The 12,866-nt window shown below is 40.8% G+C and overlaps 1 protein-coding gene across 4 annotated transcripts in view; it reads right to left on the bottom strand.

The window, feature by feature from the left end:
* Positions 1-12,866, bottom strand: part of mpp3b (MAGUK p55 scaffold protein 3b) — a 58,870-nt gene that overhangs the window by 37,958 nt on the left and 8,046 nt on the right. For all 4 annotated transcript variants that reach the window (XM_082152754.1, XM_082152756.1, XM_082152757.1 and 1 more), the window contains exons 2-4: positions 11,381-11,506; positions 10,863-10,981; positions 10,703-10,780 (exon numbers count right to left, since the gene is read on the bottom strand). In XM_082152754.1, the coding sequence (XP_082008880.1) occupies positions 10,703-10,780; positions 10,863-10,981; positions 11,381-11,405 (222 nt within the window). In that variant the 5' untranslated portion in view covers positions 11,406-11,506. The remainder of the gene's footprint in view (positions 1-10,702; positions 10,781-10,862; positions 10,982-11,380; positions 11,507-12,866) is intronic.

Raw genomic sequence — 12,866 nt, 5'->3', positions numbered from 1 at the left:
AGAAATGGGAAAAGAAGACTCAGTGATAAATATTTAACGCAATTAACGCTGCATCCTTTTTTTCTGTCATCCTTTGGCTGGCATTACATTATATGATGCACTTTTATTCATACAAATTTTAAACCATTCAAGCCAAGACAAATTGATCGAGTTCTGTTTTGGCTTGAAGTTGAATGAATACTAACACACGCAATTATGCTTAAATGTCCGTTTTGTCAAGTATCCTCATAAGAGCAGACTGAGCAGTCTTAAATTCTTCTTATTATTCTTCTTCTTTTTCTATGGCGGTTGGCAACCAGCTTTTTGGTGCATTACCGCTACCATCTGGACTGGAGTGTGAATCAAGAGGTCAACCTACACTTACTTAAATAATTTTTAATAACCCAGTTATCTTCAAAAAAGAAAACAAAAAAATTAAAACAAATTTCAACAGATCCTCTTTGCAGTATATCATGTAAATGTAATGTCATCTGGTTCTCACCAAGTTGTGAAATCAATCTTTGCTCAATTGTCTCTTGACTATTGCAATATTCACATATTCCATCAAAATGCTTTTTCATTATGAAAAAAGTTCTATTTAATCCTGTATGTCCTAGCCTCATTCTGGACAGCAGTCCTAAAGGGTCCCTATTATGGATTTTTGAAAATGACCTTTCATGTAGTGTGTAACATAGCTGTAAGCGAATGAAAACATGCTGCAAAGTTTTAAATCTGAAAGTGCACCGTATATAAAGTTATTGTCTTTCAAAAGTAAAGAGTCGACTCTGAGTCAATGAAATGAACTGTTTTTCAAACGAGTCATTAGCCGTTTCGTTGTGAGGTCAAGACGAAACATTAGAATATTGCCCGCCCACTTATTGCGTGCGCAGACACCAGGGAAAACTTGAACCTCAAACCGGCAGTTGATTCCTGTGGATGCTGGACAGCATCATGTCGAGAAGACGGCGCTGTGCTCTAGAATGTGAAGGTAAAGACCGTTTTTTTTTTTTTTTTTACTGCCCAAGGACGAGCATGTGAAGAATCAGTGGTTAAAGTTAATCTTTACCACGATATCACAGCAGTATAATCCTACATTTTTGCTGTGTTCCCTTTATTTCACTGACGACTGCTTCTCAAATCTCAGAGTTCAATGGAGGATTTGCAAACCAGTGGCTCTTGAAAGATGGTGATCAAAATACTTAGTTTTGAGTTTTATATTGTGTAGGTCTCCTGCTAACTGACTAACTCACGTTATCACTGTCTTTCTGAAATACTTCTGCTAATCAGTTGTGGGCCACTATTACTTAAAACTGTGTCTATTAATGCAGATTGTCTGTCGTTCTCACTACTTTGAGGAAATATTTGTTTTACCAACGTTTATGTTACATCAGATCATTCACGCTAGAGCTCAGCTTATGTATACGTGAACTGTTATTGATACAGTTTCCACGTGTTCACCGCAATATATTAGAAAAATACTCTGTAAATAAATTAGTACAAGTAAAATAATCGGTTGGTTGATGGACATTCACTTGTTAAAGGGTAACTAAACCCTAAACCAACTTTTTTTAGTTAATGATCTGTAAGAATGGGGCTTTATTAGTGCTGTTCATTGATTCGAGTAACTTTTTTGACTTTTGCATATAAAGTGTTTTAATTCTACAATATATGGTGTAAAAACGTCTGAGTGCTGCCCTCTTCAGGTTGAACGGTGGCTACTGCAGTTGAATTTTCCTATTGGATGTTTGCGGTGGCAGGTGACGTAAGCGGTGGCAGGTGACGTAAGCAGGTTCCAGCTCACCACGCCCTCCTTGGTACGAGCTCACCGACCACGCCCTCCTTGGTACGAGCTACCACGCATAGTATTGCATCAGTTAGGGTAGCTTCAAGTTAGCGTAGATGTATCTGTATTTAGTACAGTGGTCAGTGGACTGCATAGTGTAGTAGGATGCAGTTGTCTGGCTCATGCCTCCTGAAGTGACGCTAATTTGCTGCAGCTGTGAGTGGTTCTGGGCAGTTAACTTTGAGCCAATCGCGAGGGCTACACCCCGTTATAAACCGGGACTTTTCTTTTGACAAATGATGTCACCGGTACGCGACTTGTCTTGTTTACCTGCCCAGCGACCTGGGGTGCTTTTCAATATCCCTCCTCGTCTCCTCTCTCCTCCGTCCTCCATCCTATGACCCGGAAACCGATCGAGCTCAGCCATCTTGAAGGACATCTCAATAGAGCTCGGGCGTAGATGTTATGGAATGGTGCATTGTGGGTAACGGCGGCCATTTTAGAGGCACCGCAAAAGCCTGTTTATAAGATATTAGCATAGCCGGCCGGTATCCAGAAAGAGTTATGGACCGTGACACAAAAAAGTTGGCTATACCATATAAGGACAAACTTCATAATGAAGCCAAACAACGCTACTTTAAAAAAAAAGTTGATTATAGGCGGAATCGATCCCTATGAACAAAGCCTGGAGTAATATGAAAACTTACCAAGCCTCAGTTTCCCTGGTATTTTCTCCTATCCAGGGCCGGATTAACAATTTCATGTGCCCTCGGCAACAACATTCACACACACACATTCACACGCACACACACACATTTTAATTGTTTATTAATAAACAAGTGGGGGGTTTTTTTGTCAGTCGGCTGCAAAGATGAGGTTGACGACTGGCGATCTTCGCTGTAACGTTAGTGGAACGCGCCAGAGAGAAATGCACATTGCATACGGATTAACGTACATAAGCAGAGAGCTGTCTGTTTTCTTTCGTTTTGAATTGTTTGTTTAAAAGTAGACATTTCTATATAGATATATTTATTAAAATACAAATTAATGCAAAACGAAATTAACTTTAAAGAAAGGCTTTGTGCTTTCTGTTTGAAGTCTCTGCTCCGATCAATTTAAAAACTTGTCATTGGAGGCTCACTTGCATTTCACAAATGAATGAGAGCAAGATCTGCAGATCTACAAAGTAAACGCGGAGAAAACAATCGTTCGCACCGTTAACCAAGCATCAGTGGTGACACACACACTTGTCAGATTCTGTGAGCTACGAAGCTTGTCTATGCGGGTTTGTTACACTTCAGGAGTAATTTATCATACGTGCAATAATCCACTGTTTTCGTCCGGTAGTATATTGACGACCAGCGGCGACCCAAGCCATCCGACAAAAATAGGGAAAACTAATATGATTTATGAGGCGTTTGCCCTGTCGATCATGAGACCGATTACAGCAGTTCACAATACAGCAATACTGAACCATTTTCCAAAAAATAACCTAAATTAATGACCAAATGATCAACGTTACCTACTGCCTACTATACAGTACATCTACTTCCGTACCGTGATTCCCACAATGCATTGCGGCGTGACGCAACGATCCCGAGCTCTATTCTCTAATTGCACCGCGAGGAGTCGAGGATCGAGGAGTTAGGAGGCTTCCTGAGGAGTCATGAGCGAGGATACACAGGTGTATCCTATGCGGAAGAGCTTTATCGACTTAAACGTGACGCACGTCTAAATTCTCCTCCCCCTTCACATCGGTCACAATCATTTTAATTTATACTTTACCTTTGCAGTTTATATAAACCACACATCTCACATATTTCAACAGGGTATTTTGCTTTATTATTATTTATTATGAATTTCTTAAATAAACAAACTTCAACAACATAAGGGCAGATCCTTTGAGCGCAGCTGATGACGCGATGAAGTGACGCTTGAGTGATCAAGTATTCCAATGTTTAAAAAAAAGTTACATTCGATTCCTCCGTCCTCGCGTCTTTTCCTTGCAGCCTTCCCTCGCATCCTACAGTGCTATTTAACCGGGGGTGCGGCCGCCAGTTGGCTACATCGACGCTGAACATCTGCTGCTTTGCTTATGCTTTTCACGTTACGTGTTTATGGATTTTCGTCGTACCCTGCCTTTTCACACGGGACCAAGGATTATTAAACCTGTGGTTAACAGGCGGCGGGTTACATCGTTGCCTGTTTAACACTGATTATTCCTGTCATTGTTGTGAATCAGTGTTTGTGTAGAGTGTTTGATGGACTGACACCACGTTAATTGTTTTGTTTATTTCTTTTAACTCTTGTATGGAGGCCTTTTCTTGCTGCTGATATCCAAAAGGATTGGCCTAATTTTGATTTCTTTTGTTTGACCTTTTTTATGTGGTTTGTCCATGTTTAATTGTTTATTTTGATTTATTGTGTGATTGTGAGTCTGTTCATATTGCTAATCCAAGTATCACCTTGGGCTTTAGAACGGGTGGCTTATTAAACATTGTGTATTGTAATTTTTGTGTAATTTTGTTTAACTTCCATAGTCTGTCCATTGTCTATGTGCTGAGAACTGCCAGTGGGAGCAGTGCCCCTTGCGGTGGCGGGTCCCTTGGTTTGCTGTGGCTGCGTGTTCACCAAGTGTGGTAATTTCTCTTGCGGTGTGTGTGTGAAATTTGACACGTGTGATTGGGGTGTTCTTCATGGATGCTCATTGCTTGAGCCACTAGCCTCCCACTGGTAAGATTCCGCCCTATTCCCCTCCTCTCTCGGGGGTGTGTGTGCGTTGTGAGTATAGTGAGTGGAGTGAATACTGAGTGTGTGTTTTATTTGATTTGGTGTACAATGCATGTTGTTTACTGTGAAATCTCAATCATTGTTGGAGTGAAAATAAAAATTCTATTTTTGTACTGGACCACTGTCTCTGGCTATCCATCAACGAACTTGAGTGCCTGGTCGAACAAAATACTCAATTATTTGGGTGTAAGTCCCATCGTGGCGTAGTCTGCAAACTGCCTGGGCCTAAGCCCTGAAATGTGTATTCCTTCATTGCCACAATAGCTTTCCAGCAGACTTGGGAATTAGGCGCCATTGGAGCTCAAGTGTGCAACCTGAATTTTACGCGGGATTGCTTCTGCAACGCATATATCTATGTACGCAATAGAGGTGGAAATGGGCTTCTGCACACAGCTCCCGCTGAAAAGCGACGCAGTGCCAAATGCTGCCCCTCCTGCATGGACTCCACCACCGCAGCGGCGTCTTGATGTGAGTGATCATATATAATCACAATTTATGGTTAGGCTAAAGTTAATCCTCTGGGGACAACAAACGCGCTGGCGCATTTTGCTGGATTTTTTCACATGGCGGCAAAATATGAATATGCCTACAGAGAGCGCGCGTTATTGATCAACTCGATAAAACTCATCAGATGCATGTACTTTACGTCGTCTTGCGACCCTGTGAGTCACTCTCCATTTTAGAGTCTGAGAGCAGCTGTCAATTAATCCGTCACTGCAGATCTCAGATGCAGGCTCCATTACCTTGTATCTTACGTTATGGCCCCGTAGATGCAGTTTTTGTAAAAATAGGCTAACGATTGCGTCATAACCATGCAACTCTCTGTCGCACAGTAGAGAGATTACCGTATGGACAGGAGGAGAAGCTTGCGCGCAATCGGGGGGACGTGGAGGCAAAACGACAAAGTAATTAATCAGAATACTTAGCGAAAGTTGCTCCTGCTCCAAGCTCATGGACACCTCCTACTCACACTCTCCGTCTCTGCAAGTTTCGGAAGGGAATGATTCAGATTTCTCTTGGCACAGCTACTAGAAGACAGACTGGTTGCTCACGTCACATCTACGTCGTCAAGCTCAGTTTGTGTCTGCGCAGTATGCTCAGCCATCAGGAAGTGAGAGCTTCTAATTGACTTCACTTTTCTCCGTTGAAACCTATGGGGTCGCTGTGTCCAGTTTATATACTGTCCATGGTTTAGTTACCCTTTTATGCTGATGGTGAGGAATTAAGTTGCAACATACTTACATTCATAGTGTACCTCAGTAGTGTATCACTGAGTAGCATCTTGCTCGAGTCGTCCTTGCGATGGAGGTTCGGGTTGAATAACTAGTTCTTTAAATGTTTCATCATCGGACTCGCGCTCGCATTGATATGGTAAAATCGACGTCATTGTTCGTTACTGTGTTTAGTTCACAGTGTAGGAAGCCTCAGGACAAGCAGAGCTGACATTGTTATGGCAATGGGCGTTTTTGTTTTCGACGCGCTGTACACGGCAGGCCAATCACAACAGACTGAGCTGTCTGGCCAATCAGAGCAGAGTATATCGCTTGATTCATTTGACGAGTTGTTTGAGAGTCATTGAAAATGTGATGATGGGCAAATGTATATTATGAGGAAATTAAACAGTTTTTTTTTTACCTTTGATGCATGCAAACATGTTGTAGGAGACTCTACAACAACATTAGGAAACTTTAAAATAGCATAATAGGGGCCCTTTAAAACCAGCCGCTGCTGACAGAGACACTGATCTCACACGCATCTCATTCTCTCACAACTCTTTGCCTTAAGATTTCATTTAACTAATTTAAAGGACCCCTATTATGCTATTTTAAAGTTTCCTAATGTTGTTGTGGAGTCTTCTACAACATGTTATGCATGCATAAAGGAATTTGTATGGCCTTGTAAACTTGAGGCACTAAAACTTCTGATTTTTATGTCATCCATGTAGCCCATAATATTAATAAACTCTCCTTTATGTAGTAGTGATAGACCTATAATGAACTTTAGAATGTGTTGAAGTGATTAATAGACAGGGTCTTGGTACCCTGGATATTGCTATTTTGTTATTAGGGGTACAAGCAACAAAGGTGAATTGGACCCCTAATGAATTTATGATGCTAACTGCAAATTCTAAACTATCAGCCATTTAAACTGAAATATGAAGGTTGTCAATTAGAGGGAGCCACAGGATAGGGAATCTTTTAAGCCTAATGTTTTTATATCAGTTTCCATCCCTAGTTTGAATGGAAATAAATGGAATAGTTAGAAGAACCTTTTTTCGATGATCTTAGTATTACGCCTGGACTACAGGGTTTAATAAGCTCAGCTAAGCATTCTGGTGCCATTCCGTGAAGTATTTTAAAAACATACATCATAATCTTATACTGTCCTAAATTGTACTGGTAGCCATCCTAAAACGTAAAAAAAGGAGTCACGTGATCCGTTTACCCAGCATTTATTAACAACCTTGCAACAGCATAGGTTTGGCAGAATCAACATCCAGGCTTTTCCTCGTTAAAGGCCTTCGTCGACGAGATTTGACGTTTGACTGAGCGCTTCACAGCCCAGGTGCTGGTGGATTTACATCAAGGCAACCGCTCGGTTACAGACCATGCCATCGATTTGCACTGGATTTAGCCACTGATCAGGATGGACTTATCAAGCTGGCTATTTGAGTTGATGCCCGTCTATGACGGCGTGATCAGCATGTGCATCAGTATTTTGTTCCAGAGGCTAAGTGTTCCAGAATTACGGTCAGTCTAGATCCGGAACCCATGCAGATGGTTCTCAGGTTACTGACGGGTGGTGTGACTTTTGAAAAATCATCTTTAGCCACTCTCCTCCTGGTCAGACTGCAATGGGCCACCACTCCCCATACCAGGCAAGCATTGTTGGACTCTAGAGACATAGGTAATTTCACTCTCGCTCAGCAACTTAAGATTCCTGTGGTTACCCTTTCTCATCCCATATCTGTCAACTCTCTCATTGGTCAAGCTCTGCCATCCATCACTCGTTCTACAGGTCCGATGAAGCTCATCACATCTGGTAATCATGCTGAATACGGTTCCTGTTAATCAATTCTCCTCTCATTCCAGTAGTCCTAGGTGACCCCTGGCTTTCCCTCCATAACCCTCACATCAATTGGCAACATATCGCTGTTTGTTGAGTACCTGGACTTGAAGGAAGTGTTCAGTAAGTCTTGGGCTGCTTCTCTTTCTCCACATCGTCCATATGACTGTGCTATAGATTTATTTCCAGGTATGTCTCCGCCTAAAGGCAGGTTATATTCGCTTTCTGTTCCAGAATGGGAGGCCATGGAGAAATATATTTCTGATTCTCTTGCAGCCAAACTCATCCGCTCTTCTTCTTCCCCTGCAGGTGCAGGATTCTTCTTTGTGGAAAAGGATGCTTCCCTACGCCTTTGTATTGACTATCGGGGTTTGAACAGCATCACAGCAAAGAATACATATCCTTTAATGACTTCAGCCTTCGAGCGGTTGCATGGGGCTTCCGTTTTCACGAAGTTGGATCTCCACAACATATATAATTTGGTCCGCATCAGGGAGGGGAATGAGTGGAAGACCGCTTTTAATACCTGTATTTGACACCAGTATCTGGTCATGTTGTTCGGGCTGTCCAACTCCCCCGCGGTCTTCCAAGCAATCATTGGGAGAGAGACATGGTTGATCAGTTCATATATGTTTACCTGGATGACATATTGATATTTTCTGCATCTCTCCGGGAACATGTTAAGCACGTTATGTGGGTGCTTTAGAGGCTGCTTGAGAAAGGGCTTTTTGTCAAGGCGGAGAAATGTGTTTTTCATGCACAGTCAGTCCTTTTCTTGGGGTTTCGTCTTGTCTGAGGGGGTGCGCATGGATCCCGACAAGATTCAGGCTTTGGTGGATTGGCCAACCTCAGATTCCCGCAAAGACCCACAGAGGTTTCTGGTCTTTGCCAATTTCTACTGCCATTTTATTCTTAATTACAGCAAACTGGTCACCTCTCTGACTCTCTCTGCGCATTTTATTCCCATTGTTTGTCACCCGCTGAACGTAACTACGACATTGGTAACATAGTTGTTAGCATTCAAGCTGGCGTTGGAGGAGTGGCATCAGTGGTTGGAAGGCTCTGGGGTGCCTTACATCGTCTGGACTGATCATACGAACCTAGAGTACATTAGATCTGCTAAACGCTTAAACTCTAGGCAGGCTTAGTGGAAGTTTCTATTTTGTGGTCGTTTTGATTTTTCCATTTCTCTGAAGAGAAATCCTCTTGTCCGGGCTCTAAATACATCAAGCCTGATGCTTTGTCTCGCATTTTTGATAATTACGAACGTCCGTCCTCTCCTGATTCTATTGTGCCAGAGAAACTGATCTTTTCTGTGGTCACCTGCGAGATCGAGTCGAAGGTTCGCAATGCCTTACAAGGGGTAAAGCCTCTGTCTGGTTTCCCACCAGGCCGTTTGTTTGTGCCTGAGAGTTTGCAGTCTGATGTCATCTGGTGGGGTCATTGTTCCATCCAGGGGTGAATCATACGATTTTTCTGGTTAAGCAGTGGTTCTAGTGGCAATCTATGGCTCGTGACATTCGTAGTTTTGTTTTGGCCTGCTCAGTTTGTGCTAGTTGTAAGACTTCCAATCAGCCCCCGGTGGGACTCCTTCAGCCGTTGTCTGTCCCTTTGAGACCTTGGTCCCATATTGCGCTAGATTTCGTCACAGCTGTGAGTTCATCCTGTCAGGTTTTGTGTGTGTGTCCGTTACCTGCGTTGCTGGACAACTCATGATCACTGATGAGCTATCGGCGTCAGCTGTGGTTCGTCAGCTCCTCTATTTATAGTTGCTGTGTTTACTCTGTCTTTGTCGGATTATTGTGGTGCTCACATCCTGTTTTTCTTGTGCAGTTCTTTTCTCCTGTTTCCTGTGTTCCAGTTCCTGCCTGTTCTTGGAATACTTTCCTCGCCAGTTGTGGATTTATTCACTGGACTTTTTGCCTGGGTTCTATTCCATCTCATCCATTGCAGTCTCAGGTGCTGCTGAGGATTTGACATCTGCACCCATGACATCCTGACTCTCTTGTTGTTTTTGCTGTCTTAAATAAACTGTTTAACTGTTTAGTTATTCCCCCTGACAATAGATTTAGTGTAGATACAGTAATTAAATGCTTGCTTGCTTTGGTGTTGCCACCGCTCAGTCCTCATGCCACCCCCTTGCCACTCAATAAATTATTTTATTGAGTGGCATATAATGTTGTACCGCCCCTGTACAAAACATTTCTTAATCACTTGCTGAATTTGAAAACGCATACTAGCATACTATTACTATTTCTGCCATGGAAATAGTTCTGAATTAAGCAACTGTTTTTGTTTTTGTTTTATTCATATTGTGTTATCCAGTAAAAAATAAATCCTCAATTTTATAAATGTATTGCTTAAAAATGTGTTGCTGTTTTGCATAGGCTACACAACCTTTAAAAAGTTTGGGTTCAGTAAGATTGTTACCAACTAATAATAAAAAGAATAAATGTTTCATGAGCACCAAATGAGCATATATTTCTGGAGGATCACTGACACTGATGACTGGAGTAATGACTGATAAAAAATCAGCTTTGCAATCACTGGAATAAGTTACATTTTAATTTTTTTTTAAATGTTTTAAAATAGAAAACAGTAAAACATTTATATTACTGTTTTGCTGTTTTTTATTTATTTATTAATATCTTGTCAAGTCACCTTTATTTATATAGTGTTTTATATAATACAGATTGTTTCAAATCAGCTTTACAGCGAAAATGACAGGAAAATGATTCAATGATGCAAACAGAATTCCTTTCGGCTGTACAGCAGCTTTAAAAGAAAATAGTGTCATTGTTCAGCTGAAGTTCAGTGTTGATTCAGTTCCACTGTAAAGATCATCAATTATTAAATAAGTTAATTTCATCGTTTAAGCAGTTCTGCAGAAAACAGTGTCATTGTCCAGCTCAGTTCTCATCCAATAGTGTAAGTGCAGTCAAATCAATAATACTTTTGACTATTGAGTCAAGTATCTGTTTGAATGGGTGTATATTGTATATAATCTTATGAAGACATATGTATATTAGTTATAATGAGGATTTGATTGTTTGCAGTATGAGGGTAGAGATGAAACACACTTACGTCTTCGGCCAGGCAGGATGCGCTATGGAACACTGGGGTCGGACTCTGGAGCTGGAACTGCCTCAGTCGCACATGAATCTACAAGACAGGTCAGTACAGATTGATAATCATTCACAGAAACACTATTAAGATATTAGACATTTTCTCCAGCATTACGCACTTTCATAAGATAGCTGAGGCTCCTCTCACTGAAGACCTCCCTGAGGAAGACCAGGTCCTCCTTATGATTAGCTTCTGGATGCAGCTGGGAGGTGAGGAGGGCTAGCATCTCATGTAAACCTGCAGCATGCAAGAGTTTGAATAATGAATAATATAATAGTTGTTGCGTTGACCGATACATCAGGATTACTGACACCTATTAGTGTTTGTACTGTAACATCACACAAAAACTAATATTTTTAGTCACCAATACCATTGATAAAATACTCTAGCCATGTTTAAAATATTAGTCACCAATATCATTAAAAAAAAAATACTCTAGCCATGTTTCAGAATATGTTTTATAATATTAAAGTATTCAGTTGCTTCCATGTAAAATAAAACGTGAATTACATGATTTAAAAATAATAATAATTCACTATTCATTTCTTTATGTATAAATATTTTTTGTGTGTTTTTTTAATATGATGATCAAGTGAGTTTATTGAATGAGAGCATCACAGTTGCTGTATGACGTACCTGTGGTAGGTGAGAGAACAGGCATGGCTGCTCATGAGACGGACAGAGAGACACAGGAAAAGGGGTTCTCCTCTCTTAGATCATTCAAAATGCAGGCTCATCTGAAAAGCCTGTTATCCACAAAACCTTAAGAGAGAAATTTTTTTTAAAGTTAACATTTTAATTGTTCCTTTCGTGGATTTCATGGTAAATAGCTGTTATATGGCACATCAATAATTATGTGGCACATCAAATCAATGAGGCAAATCCAAAATAATGACAATTAGAGGGTAATAATATTTTATGATCACTAGATCATTTCATTTTGGCTTTAAATGCCGTTGCTGTTTGCATGGTGAGGTTTTATGAAGTATAACAAACCACCATTAGGAGAAATTTTGCTTTAAAAAAAGATGAGACAAAATAGAAAGGTTACACAAACAAGGAGAAAAAAAGAGAGGAAAGGGGGAGAATGAAAGATGTGACAATAGTCATTAGGCATGGCATTAAATTCAATTACACTTAGTCATCTCAGTTTAATCCAGATAGGATTTTGCTGTGATGAGTCAATTGAAGAAAAGCATCTCTCTTCAGAGGGGATATAGATTTTGGTGGTCTACACAGATCCCTGTAAATGAGTGAAGTAAGTAGAAATATGATCACTTCTCTTGAAAACGAGTCCCTGGGGAAATAATCCCCATGGCAACAACAATCAATACTTTATCACTGCTTTTCATCCAGAGATACATCACAGGAAACAGTGTACGCTGCACTACTTTAAAGTCTCGTTAACAGAGTCTGAAACTGATGCTTTTCGTTTTTACTGCAAGCATGGTTAAATCATTTAGCCCATTTACAAATCAAATAAAACAGCCCTAAACATTTCTGTGAATGTAGTGCTCGAAAACAGGATTTCTTGAGAATGCATGCAGATTCCATATGAGAACATTTCTCATACAATATCCTTTTATGTTCCCATGATCACATTGGAGAACCCTTTTTAAGTTAAAGGGTTAGTTCACCCAAAAATGAAAATTCTGTCAGTAATTACTCACCCTCATGTTGTTCCAACCGCGTAAGACCTTCGTTCATCTTCGGAACACAAATTAAGATATTTTTGATGAAATCTGAGTGCTGGGTCACTCTCCATAGGCTGCTAGGTGGCCCAAACTTGCTGGCCCAGAAAAGTTATTAAAGAGATCGTTAATATAGTCCAAGTGACTGCAGTGGCTCAATCTTAAGTATATCAAGCGACGAGAATACTTTTTGTGCGCAAAAACAAACAAAAATAACAACTTTATTCCACTAATCATTTCCTTCTCTCTGGGCCTCTAGTTGGTTCGCGTAGTGTTTTTGCGCTGCGCGTCACACACATGACCAGCGTCGGCCAATAGTGAGCGTACGTGGTGACGTGTAACACAGACGCGCTGCGCAAAAACACTACGAGGCCCAGAGAGAAGGAAATGAATAGTGGAATAAAGTCGTTATTTTTGTTTGTTTTTGCGCA

This window comes from Leuciscus leuciscus (assembly GCF_965113295.1).
Source record: "Leuciscus leuciscus genome assembly, chromosome: 21".
Taxonomy (NCBI): Eukaryota; Metazoa; Chordata; class Actinopteri; order Cypriniformes; family Leuciscidae; genus Leuciscus; species Leuciscus leuciscus.
This window is presented reverse-complemented; position numbering and strand designations above follow the sequence as displayed.